Here is a 14,086-nt window from a genome sequence, read left to right as displayed (position 1 = left end):
TGTTTTGCAAGCATCTTCCTTATTTGAACCATCACGATGTCAACAAACATCATAACTCACATTAAGCATTCCACTGAGTGCCTGTATTAGCTGCTCAACCCTTTCCTCTCTTCCTGTCTTAAGAAATAATCAGATAAAGAGTTACATAAATATTTAAATACTTTTACAGAGGTTTGCTAAGGGAAATGCAAGGTTGGGTCTGATTCCAGGCAGTATTCCCAGTACTCTGCCAAATATAAATCATCCTGGGAAATATTTTATTCATTTTAAGTACTGCAAAGAGGCCACTTTTATTTACAATGTAACTAAAATAGAGATTCAAAAGACAAATAAATACTTGATAAATGAAGTTTTAATTTTCAAAAATATTTTGAAACATTCTTTTAATCATGCAGTTTCAAGAATGCAGTATCCTTAGATAAGCATTACACAGAAAAAGCTTGAAAAATTATTTAAGATTAAGATTTTGCTTACAATTTGATACACACTGCAGCCTCTTCAGGAAAACAATTAAGGCATTCCACTCTGACTATTAGCATAAAGCATCTAATTGCACCTGTACAAACATTTTTCTTAAGACCTAAAACACTCAGAACCTCAGCCATCACTTCAGAGAAATCTTGATGTACTGAGCTGACACTCAGCTGAGACCACACACGTTATTTCATAAAACCTCAATGTACGAAGCAAAAGAAAAGCCCACGCCTTTGGATGACTCTACCAGAGACAGTTCCAGCTTTGCTAACTCTCTGCCACGTCCCCACCATTTGCCCTGGAATCGTCTAGTTATTTCAAAAAAAAATTTGTTTACATTGTTTTTCTTCTTTATCTAAAAATATTTCCTGAGAGCCTGCAGTCCTTGAGAGATTCCAAGGACAGCAGCACTCACTCCACCCCTTTCCATACCGACTCTTCCTGTAATCCTGCCCTCGTACCTAAGCCAACAGGGCAATGTGGAGCGTGACTAACGCCACTTGGTCTGTTCCTCCATCCTCTCTCTGCAGACAGATGATGTGTGAGCATGGAGTATTCTGGTTTTGACAGGTCTGTCTCCCTTCTCTGTATGTGCTGCTATATATTCCCTGGTATCCAGTGACAGGATGTCTGGGAATGGTTCAAAGCTGCACCAGGGGAGGTTTAGACTGGATATTAGGAAGCATTTCTTTACCGAGAAGGTGGTCAAACACTGGAACAGGGTTCCCAGTGTCAGTGTTTCAGAGGCATTTGGTCAACGCCCTTAACAACATGCTTGAACCTTTGGTCAGCTCTGAAGTGGTCAGGCAGTTGGACTAGATGATCATTGTAATTCACTTCCAATTGAAATATTCTCTTCTACTCTATTCTGTTCTGTTCTATTTTATTCTACATTGGATACACAAAACAATGCAAAGAAAGGACGCATTGCCCATTAACCACATCTGCACTCCTTGTCTTTAAATATTTTAAAATGCAGCCTTTATTGTGGCATCGAGAAAGGAGAAAAATGCTGGCACAGCGAGGCTTTGGACTGAGAAGTAGTCACCTTGCCTGTGTGCATAGTTAGTCTTCAGGTTTGCATGGTGTCTGGAAAGCGCTGCTGCTCAGAAGCTAAATGTAATCAATGCATCAGCATTTCTGCATCGATGTAAAAAGTGCTCCGTGAAAATAATCTGAGTTCAGAACTAAGCATCCAGTTCTGGGAGAAGTTTCCACTGTGCAATTCCACGAACCCTTGTGCTGAGGTTCAAGGTGGGTAGCCTCACCATGTATAGGCAGATGGTAAAGAGAACTGTGCAATCAGAAGGAAAATTGCCACCAATGTAGTTTCAGGTTATAGCCATGCATGGCACTGGGAGACCTGCAAGCAAAGGGGATCTGCTTCTCTACATATACTGTTGATACCTGCTGTACAGACTGCAATGTGCATGTTCTGTCCTCCTGCCACGGCATCCAGAGGACTCCTAGCAGGGAGCAGGGGACAGCCTGGAAGGAAGACTCCCAGGCACTCTCTGGACTCTGGTGTTTGGGCACATCCTCTGGAAAGCGAATGTTCCATGTAGACTCACCATTGAACTCTGTCAGTTTCTGAAGATCTTCTCCAAGCTCTGCAGTGACTGTCAGTGCCTGCTTCACCTTCAGGTTTGTTTCACTGTGACAAATAACAGGAGACAAAAACATGAACTGAAAGTCTTATGTGAACTGAAAGCTCTTCCTGAAAGTCATTTCTATTCTTGAGGACTGTCTTCTTCCTTAGACATCTGATGGACCACGCCACCATCAGCATTTTTTTACCTGGTCAAAAGGTGCAGTTGTCTCTTTCAGCTGCAAAGACAGGCAAGCCAGAGGAATTCTGGACATGGTATCATGGTACTGAAAAGAGTTAGGTGGCTCTGTCTTCTCATTTTCACTACAAAGCACAAGACCAGGCATCTCAGCTCCCTGAGCATCTCACTGTCTATTCTGCCACTCAAATCACACTGAACCCTGAGGGATCTGAGTATATAGGAGAGCTCTGGTTCTTCTCCCATGGTATTCTGGTCCTGAAGAGTACTCAAGTCCTGGGACTGGATAGCTGAGGGGTTTGAAATGCAATGTCAAAGAAAGACTACATTTGTTCAGGGCCTCCTGGTACTTCATGTACAAGAGCTACAGCTTATTATCAGCAGAAATCAGATGTGGAAATCCAGAGTACTGTTTACAGGGTCTTGGGAGAGACACAATTTCTTGATCTCTCTGATCTTGCTTAGTCCTTCGAGCTGATGTTAGCTCCAGGCAATGCAGAAAAGGTAATGTGAATTGGGTCACAAAGACGATATCAGATCCAGTTTATTCCAATTAATACAAATTAGTTGCAGCTCTCTGACTTATGGTCAGTTGTGCCCTGGGGTGAGCAACGTTTGGAAGCCTTTGCAGTGTGCATGCATTAATATTATGGTATAGCAGTCCACTGGAGATTACTGGAGTTATTCATCGTGATTATCTCACCCAGATAATCTGGCTAAGAGAAAAGACAGAAAGCTTCTGGCAGTGACCCGGGATATTGCAAGAACTAACTCTCAGTGTTAGAAGAACTGTCACTAAAAATAAAAGGCAAAGTCCCCTCCTCACATTTGCACTGGAAGAGGCAAAAGCATCCAGCAGAAGATGTTATTTTCAAGATACCTACCGAAAGTTTATTCTACGTATTAGGAAATTCTTCCTACAAAAACTGTTGCAGGTAAGGTTGCAGCACCCAGGGTCACCAGAGAAGATTTGGCCTTGCAGTGGCAGCAACAATGGCACCCGAGGGCCCGGCTCACTTACCCATCCAATTCAGCTGTCTCAATGTACGTCAGGCTGTGCGGCTCGCTGCTCGACAGTAACAGTAGATCGGCCTGAACATGGACAGATAGACTTGGCATGAGTTCACACCGTCAGAGGGCATGGCACCACAATGCTGTTTGTGGTTTCTGCACACCGCAGGTCTCTGAGGCAGTTATCACCACTCTGACTCATTTGCATGTGAATAGTAAGCGCAATTACAGATAATAACTGCAAGCAGGATGGAGAGAAACTATACTTACCGTCACAAAGTTGTTGTTTTCTAGTTTTATTATATCCCCCACTTGGACATTCATCCATTTTTCATCCTTTAACCTGCAAAAAAAAAAACCTCCCAATAAGTAGGTGCATAAAGCAAACATCCCTTGGGAAAGCAGGATACTCTGCTCTGCTCCTGAAGCCAGATTGTGAGTGCCACAATCTGGGCTGTTGATACGATGGAGCACGGTCTGCCACAATGTGGCCTGATCCATACTGAGCTAAGGGATCACCACAATACAAAAAAAAGCAGTAACAGTCGTTGTGGTCACCCGTGCAGGGTTGAGACCAAGCCCCACAACAGCAGCACAGTCCACGTGCTGTCCTTCTGTCTGGATTGACCACTCCCTTCCTTATCCTAAAGAGCCATCTCAGAAAAAAAAAAACCCTCTCTTCCTTGCATAACAACTTTTCCAAGTGGTATGAAGGGCCAGAGCAACAGATCTGTCTCTGTGCGGGCCTGGCTGTCAGGAAGGTCCATGTGGGTGCTTCGGCTGTGCATGTGCCCAGCCAAGCCCGTGTCTGCAGTGGCCTTCACAGCACTAAGCAAGATGTGCATGCAGACAGACAGCTAAACTGCAAGCACCAGCGTCACCAAGTCACGATGGCTGTATATGCAAAACCTAGGGGTGAGACATAACAAGAGTTCTATCAAAATGGGACTGGGTGTTCAAGCTTGAGTTCAGCTGAGCCCTGTTCTTTGAATGTTGGTGGGTCAGACAGGACCAGGGGTTTCCAATTTTTGAACAGAGGCAGAATGTTAGAAAATTTCTATTTCAATGTATGTGTTTCCTAGACACAGTAACTAATACACAATAAACTAAGAAATTGGTTTACTTAGTGGAAAGCACAAAAAGTATGTTCCTGTTCTTCAGTTTTCAGTTATATTTTTAAATGTTTGATCATCTGTTGTAGTTTACACAACATATTGCTATCTATAGTACGGAAAAGAAAGTCACAAGAGACTTCACAGCTGTGTCCTACGCACAGCTGGACTTCATGGAGCTGCAAGTAAGCAGCACATCTGTCTGCCACAAAAGCCTAAGTCTCTGCTTTTTTTTTTTTCTGCAGCAAAGAACAGTCCTAGCAGGACAATGTGCAAAAACACACAGCTGAAAGGTGTTGAGTACATCTAAGTCAGAAGTGCTCCATACACTCCAAGTATTATAACATGTATGAGGAAGCTATTCCTGCCACTTAATTTAAAATCACTTGTTGATAATGCCTAGTTTTGCTTAACACAGAAATAAATGCTATGAACACAAATGAACATAGAGAAATAGGCTTGCTTGACACTTCTAGGGTAAGGAATAACATAATACAATAGTCTTAAAGTATCACTTATTTAAACATCTATATATCCAAGAACAGAAACAGTTTACTTTTTATCTGTGCAAGGTCACATCATAATGTCTGCACTGACTGTGGAACTGTGTCTGGGTTCATTAATCAGACACATAGTGCAGAACTGCATCATGAACCCATGGTGTGAAAGATGATTCCATTTTAAATCATTTAGAGATCCTTGTAAATCACATAGAAAAAAAAATCATTATTATTAAATGCTCTTCCCAGTGATAAAAATTCAGTCCAAATTACAGCAAGAAGAAAAAGGACTTACATGCCATTGATCAGGACCTGGACTGGACGGTTGTTGACGTGTTTGTCGCTTTTGTGTCGATTCTGAAAATTTGATTGGTATGTTAAAAGGCATTTCCAGGAAATCATGCACACAAGAGCTGTAGGCAGTTCGTTAACATTTTAGGTTTTCACTCAGCTGGCTGAGTGGGTTAGGCAGATTAGAGTTATAACTGAGTCATAAAGCATGCTAGTAACGTAGGGCATAACTGGACTGCAAAGAGCAACAGGCAACACAGAGCTTGCTCTTGGAGGGGAGAAGGAGGGCAGAGCCTTATATGTCACTTAGCACAATCCTGACTCAGCTGGCTTTGGTCTTGTCCATCAGAGTTTCATAAAAACCAGAGAAATCCATTCCTCTGCTCTGAGACGGACAGTGACCGCAGATGTTCTGGCACTGGTCTCTGGGAGAGCACCTCGCCACTTCTCACCTACCTACTTGCAAAGTTGCAGTACGTCTCCAGAGACCATCAAAATTATTTACTAATGAGAGAAAATCAGATGCTAAACTCAGCTCTAACATCACTCCATGAAGTCAATAGAACTTTGACAATTAGCTGTGATGGGAGCAGACTTTGTCCAAAGCTAGGCAAGTTTGAAAAATCATACATGAGTTGTATGCTTACTTTCTACCAAATGTTTTTTCCACCTACATTGCGGCTAGATGGCAGAGGATGAGTTTTCCACAGTGGAAGCCTAAGAATAGGCTTCTGTGCATGAATCCAGACATATCTATCGGTGACCATATTTTCAGACATACTGAGAAAGTTTCAGAGAAAGTCAGTGGAGCTGCTGGGCTGCTCAGCAATTTGGAAATTCTAGCTCCTTTTTAGGTAGTGAACCATAGATTCGGGGATCTAAGCTCAGACCCCATCTTGGCCACAGACCAGTTCTCCAACTGCCTGCCACTGGCTGTGTTTATTTTAACACAAAGTTCGCTTTAGTCATTGTGCTGAAGAATCACAGGTAAACTCCGAAGTACAGGTCAGCAACAGGGATCTTACAAAATCATCGATGGCATCCTTGACTCCCGACACAGCCAGCACCAGCACGAGGGGCACCACTGTTGTAAACCAGGCCAGCGAGGAAATCTGGGGAATCAGCTGTAGGAAGAAAAGATCCGAGTTGTGAAATTTCCTGCCAGTTCAGCAAACAGATGTAAACAAAACACTGTTTCCTGTGAAAGCTGCAGACAACATTTTTCTATGATATGTGAATACAGAATAAAGACAGAAATGCATCTCCGTCACTTATATGTGACCCCACAAAGGTGGGACAGCCAGGGAACCCATCTTTGCTTCAAAACAAGCTGTAATTTACAATATAAACATGGAGCTGTCAGGAAGTGCAGCGGGTTGCTCTTTCTTGTTTGTAACATTAGGACTGCAGAGTCCCCAGCAGATTTCTCTGGAGGCACCAACATGGACAAGCCTGCTGTGAGGCACTCAGAGCTATCTAAGCAAGGCCTGCTGTGCAGAGCTTTCAAATGCTTCTGGTTTTTGTTTCAGTAACTCTTCACATTTTGCTGAAGTAAACTTCATTTCAATAAACAATACACAGCTGTTGCCAGGGCTGGCCTTGCTCTTCCAAGATCAACAGAGCCATTTGTTTCCCACATTCTTAGCAGTGAGAGGACCCAAGAGTTTAAGGTGACTCTGTCATGCCTTCACTGATGTAGAGATAGATGTCTTACCCCAGCATAGTTCTCCCCTTCCTCTAGAATAACAACACTAATGATGGAAGCAGTGTGACACCAGCATCACTGTGTCCATCCGATTGGATTTGGGCAGCATAAGCTCCATGTGCATTGTGAAGTTGACATTTATGCTACTAAAGCAGCTGCTGAAGGGTGGAGAGCTGCTCTTTGAGATTGCTCTTTTCGCTGCACTGTCACAACCCACATCCTCCAGGCACCACCGAATCCAGCCAGGAGGAATGATGTTTAGAGGCAAGCAGAGCCCTGCTCAGCTGTGGAGCCTGCACAGACCCCTAACAGCTACCTCCTCACCTAACTGGGAATATGCATGTCCTACTGGGCTCTGCCACAGGAGTCCCCACAGCCTACCCATCACACCCACTCCTGATGCAGGAGGAGATGCTCCCAGTGCTACGGTGATGGACTGAGTGGGCAGAAAAGGGGAAAAATTAAATGGAGGAATAAGTAAATAAAAAAGATTAATGGCTGCCCTCTTTAGCCTACCTTGATGCAGGTAGCAGAAAAAGCTGTATGCTTACATATACAGTCGCTCCTAGATGGTTCAGCAAAAGACACAGTGGAAAAATTTAAGGCAAATAGTTTGAAATACTATGAATTTGACAGACAAACAGCTAGAGTGCAGTACAACAACACAGGAACAGTGCTGTCAGCTTGGCTGAAAAGGCGCTTTCACTATTTTATTGAAAAATATACATGGGCTGAAATTTCCCAAATTTGTTCCCTGTAAATAAGCAAAGATTGTATGTCATTTGCTACAGGCTTAAGAAAATTTTGCCTATGCTTTTCTGAGCTGAAATTGAAAAAGAGCTTGTGAAAAAGGTAATTTTGCAAACTTTTGTACACTGAAAAGGTCAAATTTAAAATAGCATGCTGGAAACATAATCAAAATCATACCCTTTTTTTTTGATAATTTGTGTTCCAATGTGACTCAGAAACAACAGGGTACACTGCATTTATTCATATTCTAGCAAAGTGCAAAGGGCAGAAATCCTGCTATCAACTCCTGTGGTGCGTTCAGCTTTCAGGCAGAGGGTGTTACCAACAGCGATGGGCAAAGTGCAGCTCAACGCCATTAAGAGCCACGGGGTTCAACAGCGTTGCCAGCGCCTGACATGCTCCGTATTAGACACCTTCGGAGCAGAGAGCAGCAATATTCAGCTTTATGCAAACTAGCTCCAACCCTGCGCCTGCCTGATGTTAACTCCTTCCTTCCCAGGGAAACAGTACAGGTTACAAATTTGTTCTTTTTCTTGCTGTTTCCTTTGAAACTGCCAATGGAATTTGCCTTTAAACCAAGAGACAACTTCCTTTTGTGCTACAGGAGGAATAAGTAATGCAAATCCGAGGACAGCCAGGAGCACGCAGATGCAGACACGAAGGGGTGGTAGGACAGGGCATGAAAAAAGGTACACCATTTGTTGAGAACTTTAGTTACACTCTTTTCTTCATTTAGTTCAAACCCTCACATCCAATGGTAAGAGAGGAAATTGCTTTTGTTCTGCCCTACTTTCTGTCTACTTTAAGGTTTTACCCAAATGCTAATTCATAACAGGAATATAGCCTGCACTTTATTACAACTGTCAATGCATAGACCATCTCTAATGACAGATGACGCAAACTGCTAGGAACAGCACAGTGGATTCGTACCTGCAAAATCAGCAAGAAAAGAAAGTAAGCATTCGCTATTCGCTGAAACTGTTCGAACAGGTTGAGAGGCAGGAAAGTGAAGAAGTTGTACTTCGATGTTTTAATTGAATTGTTCTGTAAGGGGAAGAAAAAAAGGAAAATAAATAGGATTGGTAAAACAGGAAACAAAATTACAGCACAACCTATTTCAACTGTGTTTTTCTTGCTTATATTTAGCAATAGCATTGTTTCCAGCAGCAGCTCAAAAAACATTTCCTTTTCCCCGGCACAGTCATGCCAAGCCTGGATAAATAGACAGAATTCCTCCTGGAAGTGGTGAAAACATGATGCTCAGTTTATGCCAGTGCAACTGCAGGTAGACAGAGTCCCTCACAAGCAGAGATACATCTATCTTTGTTAGTCTTTGCACTTATATGATGCACAAATAGCATTAAATACTGTAACCAAGACATAACTAAGACATTTTGCTGGTAGTGTCTACAAAGAAGTGTCAGAAAATGCATGCCGGGCCAATTATCTATAATTTGTCTGAGACTCTGAAGCACCATTTGGCTGGATAACCCCACAGGAGCTATAGGTCCTCCCAAGAGCAGAACATGGCATTATTGTTTTCAGCTGATTCAGCACCCTCTCAACTCAGCAACTTGGAGCAGTGGCTTGTTTCTATTCCATAAAGATCATTTGAGTGCAGTGTTGTGCAAACAGCCACCGATACAAGAACTTGCGAGCTGCAGCTTTGTTCCCTATTTCCAGTTTCCTTTTCTAACTGCAGACAGCCACAACAATGCCTGCTCCCCTATCTGTCTTCATCAAACAAGAGAAAGACTCAAGCTTGTGATTACTGAACTGGATATTTTCTTCCCCAAAGATCTGGTCCAGTTCTTGACACTTGATAGGCAGGCTCAGTCCATCATACTGAGCCCATCAGTTTGGGCTGTCCCTTCAGTTTTCAGGTGTACTAGACTTTCTTTTTATATGACATTTATCAAACACTCAACCAGGTTTAGTCCTGGAAGCATGTACGCCATCTGTTGCCAGCACAGCTAAAATTTCCCCTTTAGCATCTCTCCAGAAAACGCCTATTAACCCCCTTTTAGGGAAAGTGTGACAGCCCAAGGAGGCAGATATTACACAGTGCACCTTCATTCAATAAACAGATTTGCTGGTTCAATGGAAGAGAAAATGGTGACTATAGTATTATAACAGCCTTCAGATATTGCTGAGCTGGTGGGAGGACAGGAGCTACTATGTATGAATCACAGGCCACTTCCAATCCATGCATTAATCCAGGATCTCGTCATCTAAACTGACACATATCAGCATGTTTCCACCATTAAACCATTTATTTAAGATCACCACCACAAGGTACGTACGGGGGAAGCTATTCCATAAGGTGAGTACAGGGGAAGCTATTCCATTTTAGGCAGGTACTGGATTTCTGGCTGCATCCAGACACAAAGTACGGCAACATTCTTCAGCACTAACTTCATGTTTTATCCCTTGTACAAGGCAATGAATAACTCTCTAAAAGAGCGGAGATGGAAACGCCCTTGGTGGAAGAGCTAGCCAAATCCTCCCGCTGATCGCACTCCAGCCACAAAAGATGTTTATCAGTGATCATCATATAAACAATATTGCCTGTCTCCTGGCACCATGTAGCCCTCTCCGGGTGTGGTTAACTCTTCCTGTGATCTAAATGTCATGACACATAGTTAAATTTGGGATATGTGCTGCGCACAGGCTCCACGGACGCGGCTGAAACAGAGGCAATGGAATAGCAGCATCCTCTACAAGCCCAGAATACAGAGAACTAAATTTCTTGACGAATCTATGTCCACCAGATACAGAGTCTGGCAGATTTTCTAATAAAAACTGCATCTAAAGATCCTCCCTTCCCGCTAATCTGAAGAAAAATATCATGACCACTTACTTAAGAAAAAGAGAAGACAGTAGCTGCAGGAAAAAGTAAGTACAGGGGACCTGACCTTTGTGTGTCAACTGACTTCAGAGAGTCACATACAACATGGGAAAAACTACTCAGTAAACACATGAAGTTTATAGATCTTTGCCTGTAAAAATCTCAGAGGGGGATAAGAAAAGAATGGGAGTGGTTTATTTCAATTCCTAACTTATATTTCTGTCCATTAATTACATCAGGATAACCACTGAATGAACCAGAGCCATTCACTTTGTTTCCTATTGCCATTAGGCACGGTAAAAACCTCAGACATAACAGCTTCCAAATGCTTAACTGCGGGAATCTGGACATCCAGTATTTTCTCCATAGTAGTTCAGGATCATGATACTGTGTGACACACACTGGCTTTTGGGGCACTGGAACACTACAGATCTCAGGGTAAGGACAGGGAGTATTATAGTGGATTTTCTCATTATTCTAGAATTTATAATTAAAAAGAAGCACCAGAAAAAAAGAATTCCTCATAATCACTATGGATATTTCTAACTCAACAAGTAACTTGTTCATGGCCCTCAGAGGCAAAAGGAATATCAATACTAAATGATAAAAACAAACTAGGGAAAACTTCAGCCTTTCCAATTCAAAGCTCTGCATTCCCACGTCACGGATACAGTTGTGTAAATTATCATTTATGTTTTCATGCAGTACTCCAGGGCTGTGTGCTTTGACAGCTCAGGCTCTCGGTTGGTTTCAGGGAATTCTCAGCTGGCCTCTGCTCTTGATCTTACGCTATTCTGTGATGGTCGACACCATCGCATCCTGTTGCTCCTTTAGAGCTGTACCAGAACCTGACCCTGGGACGGGAGGGGTACTACAGGAACCTGCAGCACTGCAGTATGTTAAACAGTCCATACGCACACGTAATTGTATAAACGATGCCTGTAACGCATCATCCTCCTTACCTCCCCCATGTTCTGCCTTCAGCGAGGGAGACTCCCATGTGGGAAAAGGGATGGAGTGGAAATATCTTTGAAGAAGCAATTACAGGAGCTTCTGGTTCTCCTAAAGATTTATAAAAAAAAATAAAATATCCTAGAAAAACAGCTCTACGGGCTGAGCAGAAAGATGGGAATCAGGAGCTTTACACTGATTCCCAGGTCTGCCCGAGACTTCTGGTTGATGGTGGGCAGCCCCTGCACCCTCCTGTGTCCTAAACGAACAGGCACGACTGCAGTCACCCACCGCCAGCCTCCAGCTCTCCAGATGCGAAGCTTGACACGAGAGCAGCGTTGTCTGTGGGTGAGGGATTATTCTCATCTGCTCTTTTCAGGGGCTAGATTCACACCTCCGGGAGGTGTGACTCTGCCGAAATGCTGTCCCTAAGAATAGTGCTTATTGCGCCACAGTTACACAAGTCCAGATCTGGCAGATGAGCTGTTACTTTGGGGGTGTGTTCAGAAGCCCGCCTGTGACGTCCGACTGCGGGCACACGCTCAGCAGATGGCTCCTACCTTTGTTCACTGAGCAAACAAAGCCTTGCTGTTAAAGTCACTGGAAATCAGAGGCACTGCGGCTTTTGTGGACAAATTACAGGGGCTGAAGGGTGATACCCAGAAAAGGCAGGGTATGACAGTGTATTGCTGATGTGAATTTGTACCCCTGGCTCAGTCACTTACTAGTTTCTAGCAGACAGACAGGGTGGCTCAAAGCAAACCTCAGTGAAACCTTGGCCATCCCGCAGGGAGGCGCTGGGCCACGACCACTTCACTGGCACCTGCGTAGCACAAAGCACAGACCAGTGAAGCAGCCGAAAAGCAGAAACAGCTTTCCCAGGTGCTCTGATAAAGCCTTGCAAGGAGGCAGCGGGAGTGTAATTCCAAGGCACTTTGTTTAACTGCAGCAGCGCAATCTGAAAGCACGCGGCTGCCCTACACAGAAGTGTGACCACAGGGCTGTGAATGCGCTCAAGGACAAATTTAATAAACTCCTGGAATAGGGCAAGCGGTACCACTGAGGCTTTGTTTTCCTAGGTAGTACAGAATAGCCAGACTAAATCAGTTTCAAGCCTACCAAGTTCACTGCCTTATTTGTGATGGTGGGCAGCAGCCCTGACCCAACAAAAGTCTGAGAAAGGCCAACGGGGTGCAGCTGAGGTTCATCTGCATCTCATCTTGACTCCTAAAAGTAAAAGACTGGCCAAACACCAGATATAAAAGGATCTTTATCCAACCCACACTCCTCTTTCTTTTTTCCTTTCTTTTATCTTTTTAACAATTTTGGGAATTTCTTACATATGTAACCCCTTGACGCCCTCCTGGCAGCATCAATAAAGTGAGCTCCAGGATCCCATCACATGTTGGATATTCCAGGAAAATATCTAGGAAAATGTGGTCACTGGCTGTGTTTTCCTATGCCGTTCCTTGTGCCTGGAGTCATCCTGTTGCAGAGCTGTTAATCCATGCAGCATTACAGTGGTGAGTGTCCTCATCACAGTAGTGCAGAGGAAGACACGGAGGCAGACGGAAGTGGTGTGGTTTGACGTCCTCACGCCACTGCTCACAGACAGGCCAATGCACAGGATCTAAAGGTCTTGTCTCTTAGTCATCTCCTTTCACTACATTGCCTCTTCTTCCTGCTCAGGTCAGTACCTGAAGCTGCTGCAAGGCAGGAAGGACAAGTGAAGGGGAGGGCAAAGCATCGCCAAGTGGTGCAGAGGAGGCAAACTCCAAACCACTGTACCTTGTTCATTAAAGTCTCACACAACCAGAATCCCAAACAGTACGCCAGGAGTTTTGTCTCCATGAGGTCTGAGATAAGATGAAGAGTGGAGAACTCAGTCCAAAGAGAGTCTATGGACTTCACTGCAGCTCATGACTGGCACAGCTCAGCTTTTATTTGCCTGTCAGGGCCCTAAGATGCCTTAACGGCCTTGACTTCACCTGGAGCTTCCATCCACAACCCCTGTCAGCTCAGGAGCTCCACCAAAGCCCAGCCCTGGGTCTTCAGTCCTTCCCTGAGCTACGTTGTTGGAGTACCAGTCTCCAGCCTAACATTTGTCCTAGACTCCCAGATGGACCTATGCATCCCTGCCTCCTGGATGGACCTTGGACTTATGGCATAGTCTCATCTCCAGTCCTGTCTTCTGCTGCTTCTGACTGGGCTCCCTAGATGGACCCTGGACCTGGTTCATCACGTCACTTTGTGTGGGATAGTTGGGATTGGCCCCATTATTAGCATCCTGCCCTGTCCCATCCAACCAGATGCTGCAGGACTGCATCCTGGTCAGTGAGGGCATTGCCTGCGCTAGGGTCACCCTCAGCTCCCAGCCTGTCCCCTCTTGTAGGGCAGTCCTACTCTGTTTGCTCCCTGACAGCTCCTCAGCTGTTCTTTGGACAAATCCAGCTAACATCTTCCTAAAAGCAGAAGGAGCAGTGCAGGTTGCTGCTGTAGCTATTCCTTCAGTGGGTACTCAACCACTTTTCACATGATCAGACAACACTCCCTTCAGCCTAGAGCGTGACGAACACTGGGAAACATTTGCGGGCTGAGATGGGAAGAGAGGGCAGCCCTTGCCACTGTCCTGACCACACAGACAAGGTCCTTGAGGA

General features: G+C 44.3%; 1 protein-coding gene across 3 annotated transcripts in view; it reads right to left on the bottom strand.

The window, feature by feature from the left end:
- The window catches only part of LOC104485914 (phospholipid-transporting ATPase ID), a 102,508-nt gene that overhangs the window by 66,335 nt on the left and 22,087 nt on the right, over positions 1 to 14,086 (bottom strand). For all 3 annotated transcript variants that reach the window (XR_015261503.1, XM_086771294.1, XM_086771293.1), the window contains exons 5-10: positions 8,561 to 8,674; positions 6,201 to 6,299; positions 5,180 to 5,241; positions 3,543 to 3,615; positions 3,283 to 3,353; positions 2,046 to 2,128 (exon numbers count right to left, since the gene is read on the bottom strand). Coding sequence is in view for 2 of the 3 variants with exons in the window: in XM_086771294.1 (XP_086627420.1) it covers positions 2,046 to 2,128; positions 3,283 to 3,353; positions 3,543 to 3,615; positions 5,180 to 5,241; positions 6,201 to 6,299; positions 8,561 to 8,674 (502 nt within the window). In the remaining variant the exon portion in view is untranslated. The remainder of the gene's footprint in view (positions 1 to 2,045; positions 2,129 to 3,282; positions 3,354 to 3,542; positions 3,616 to 5,179; positions 5,242 to 6,200; positions 6,300 to 8,560; positions 8,675 to 14,086) is intronic.

The sequence above is a fragment of the Chlamydotis macqueenii genome, chromosome Z (assembly GCF_036417535.1).
Source record: "Chlamydotis macqueenii isolate bChlMac1 chromosome Z, bChlMac1.mat, whole genome shotgun sequence".
Lineage (NCBI taxonomy): Eukaryota > Metazoa > Chordata > Aves > Otidiformes > Otididae > Chlamydotis > Chlamydotis macqueenii.
This window is presented reverse-complemented; position numbering and strand designations above follow the sequence as displayed.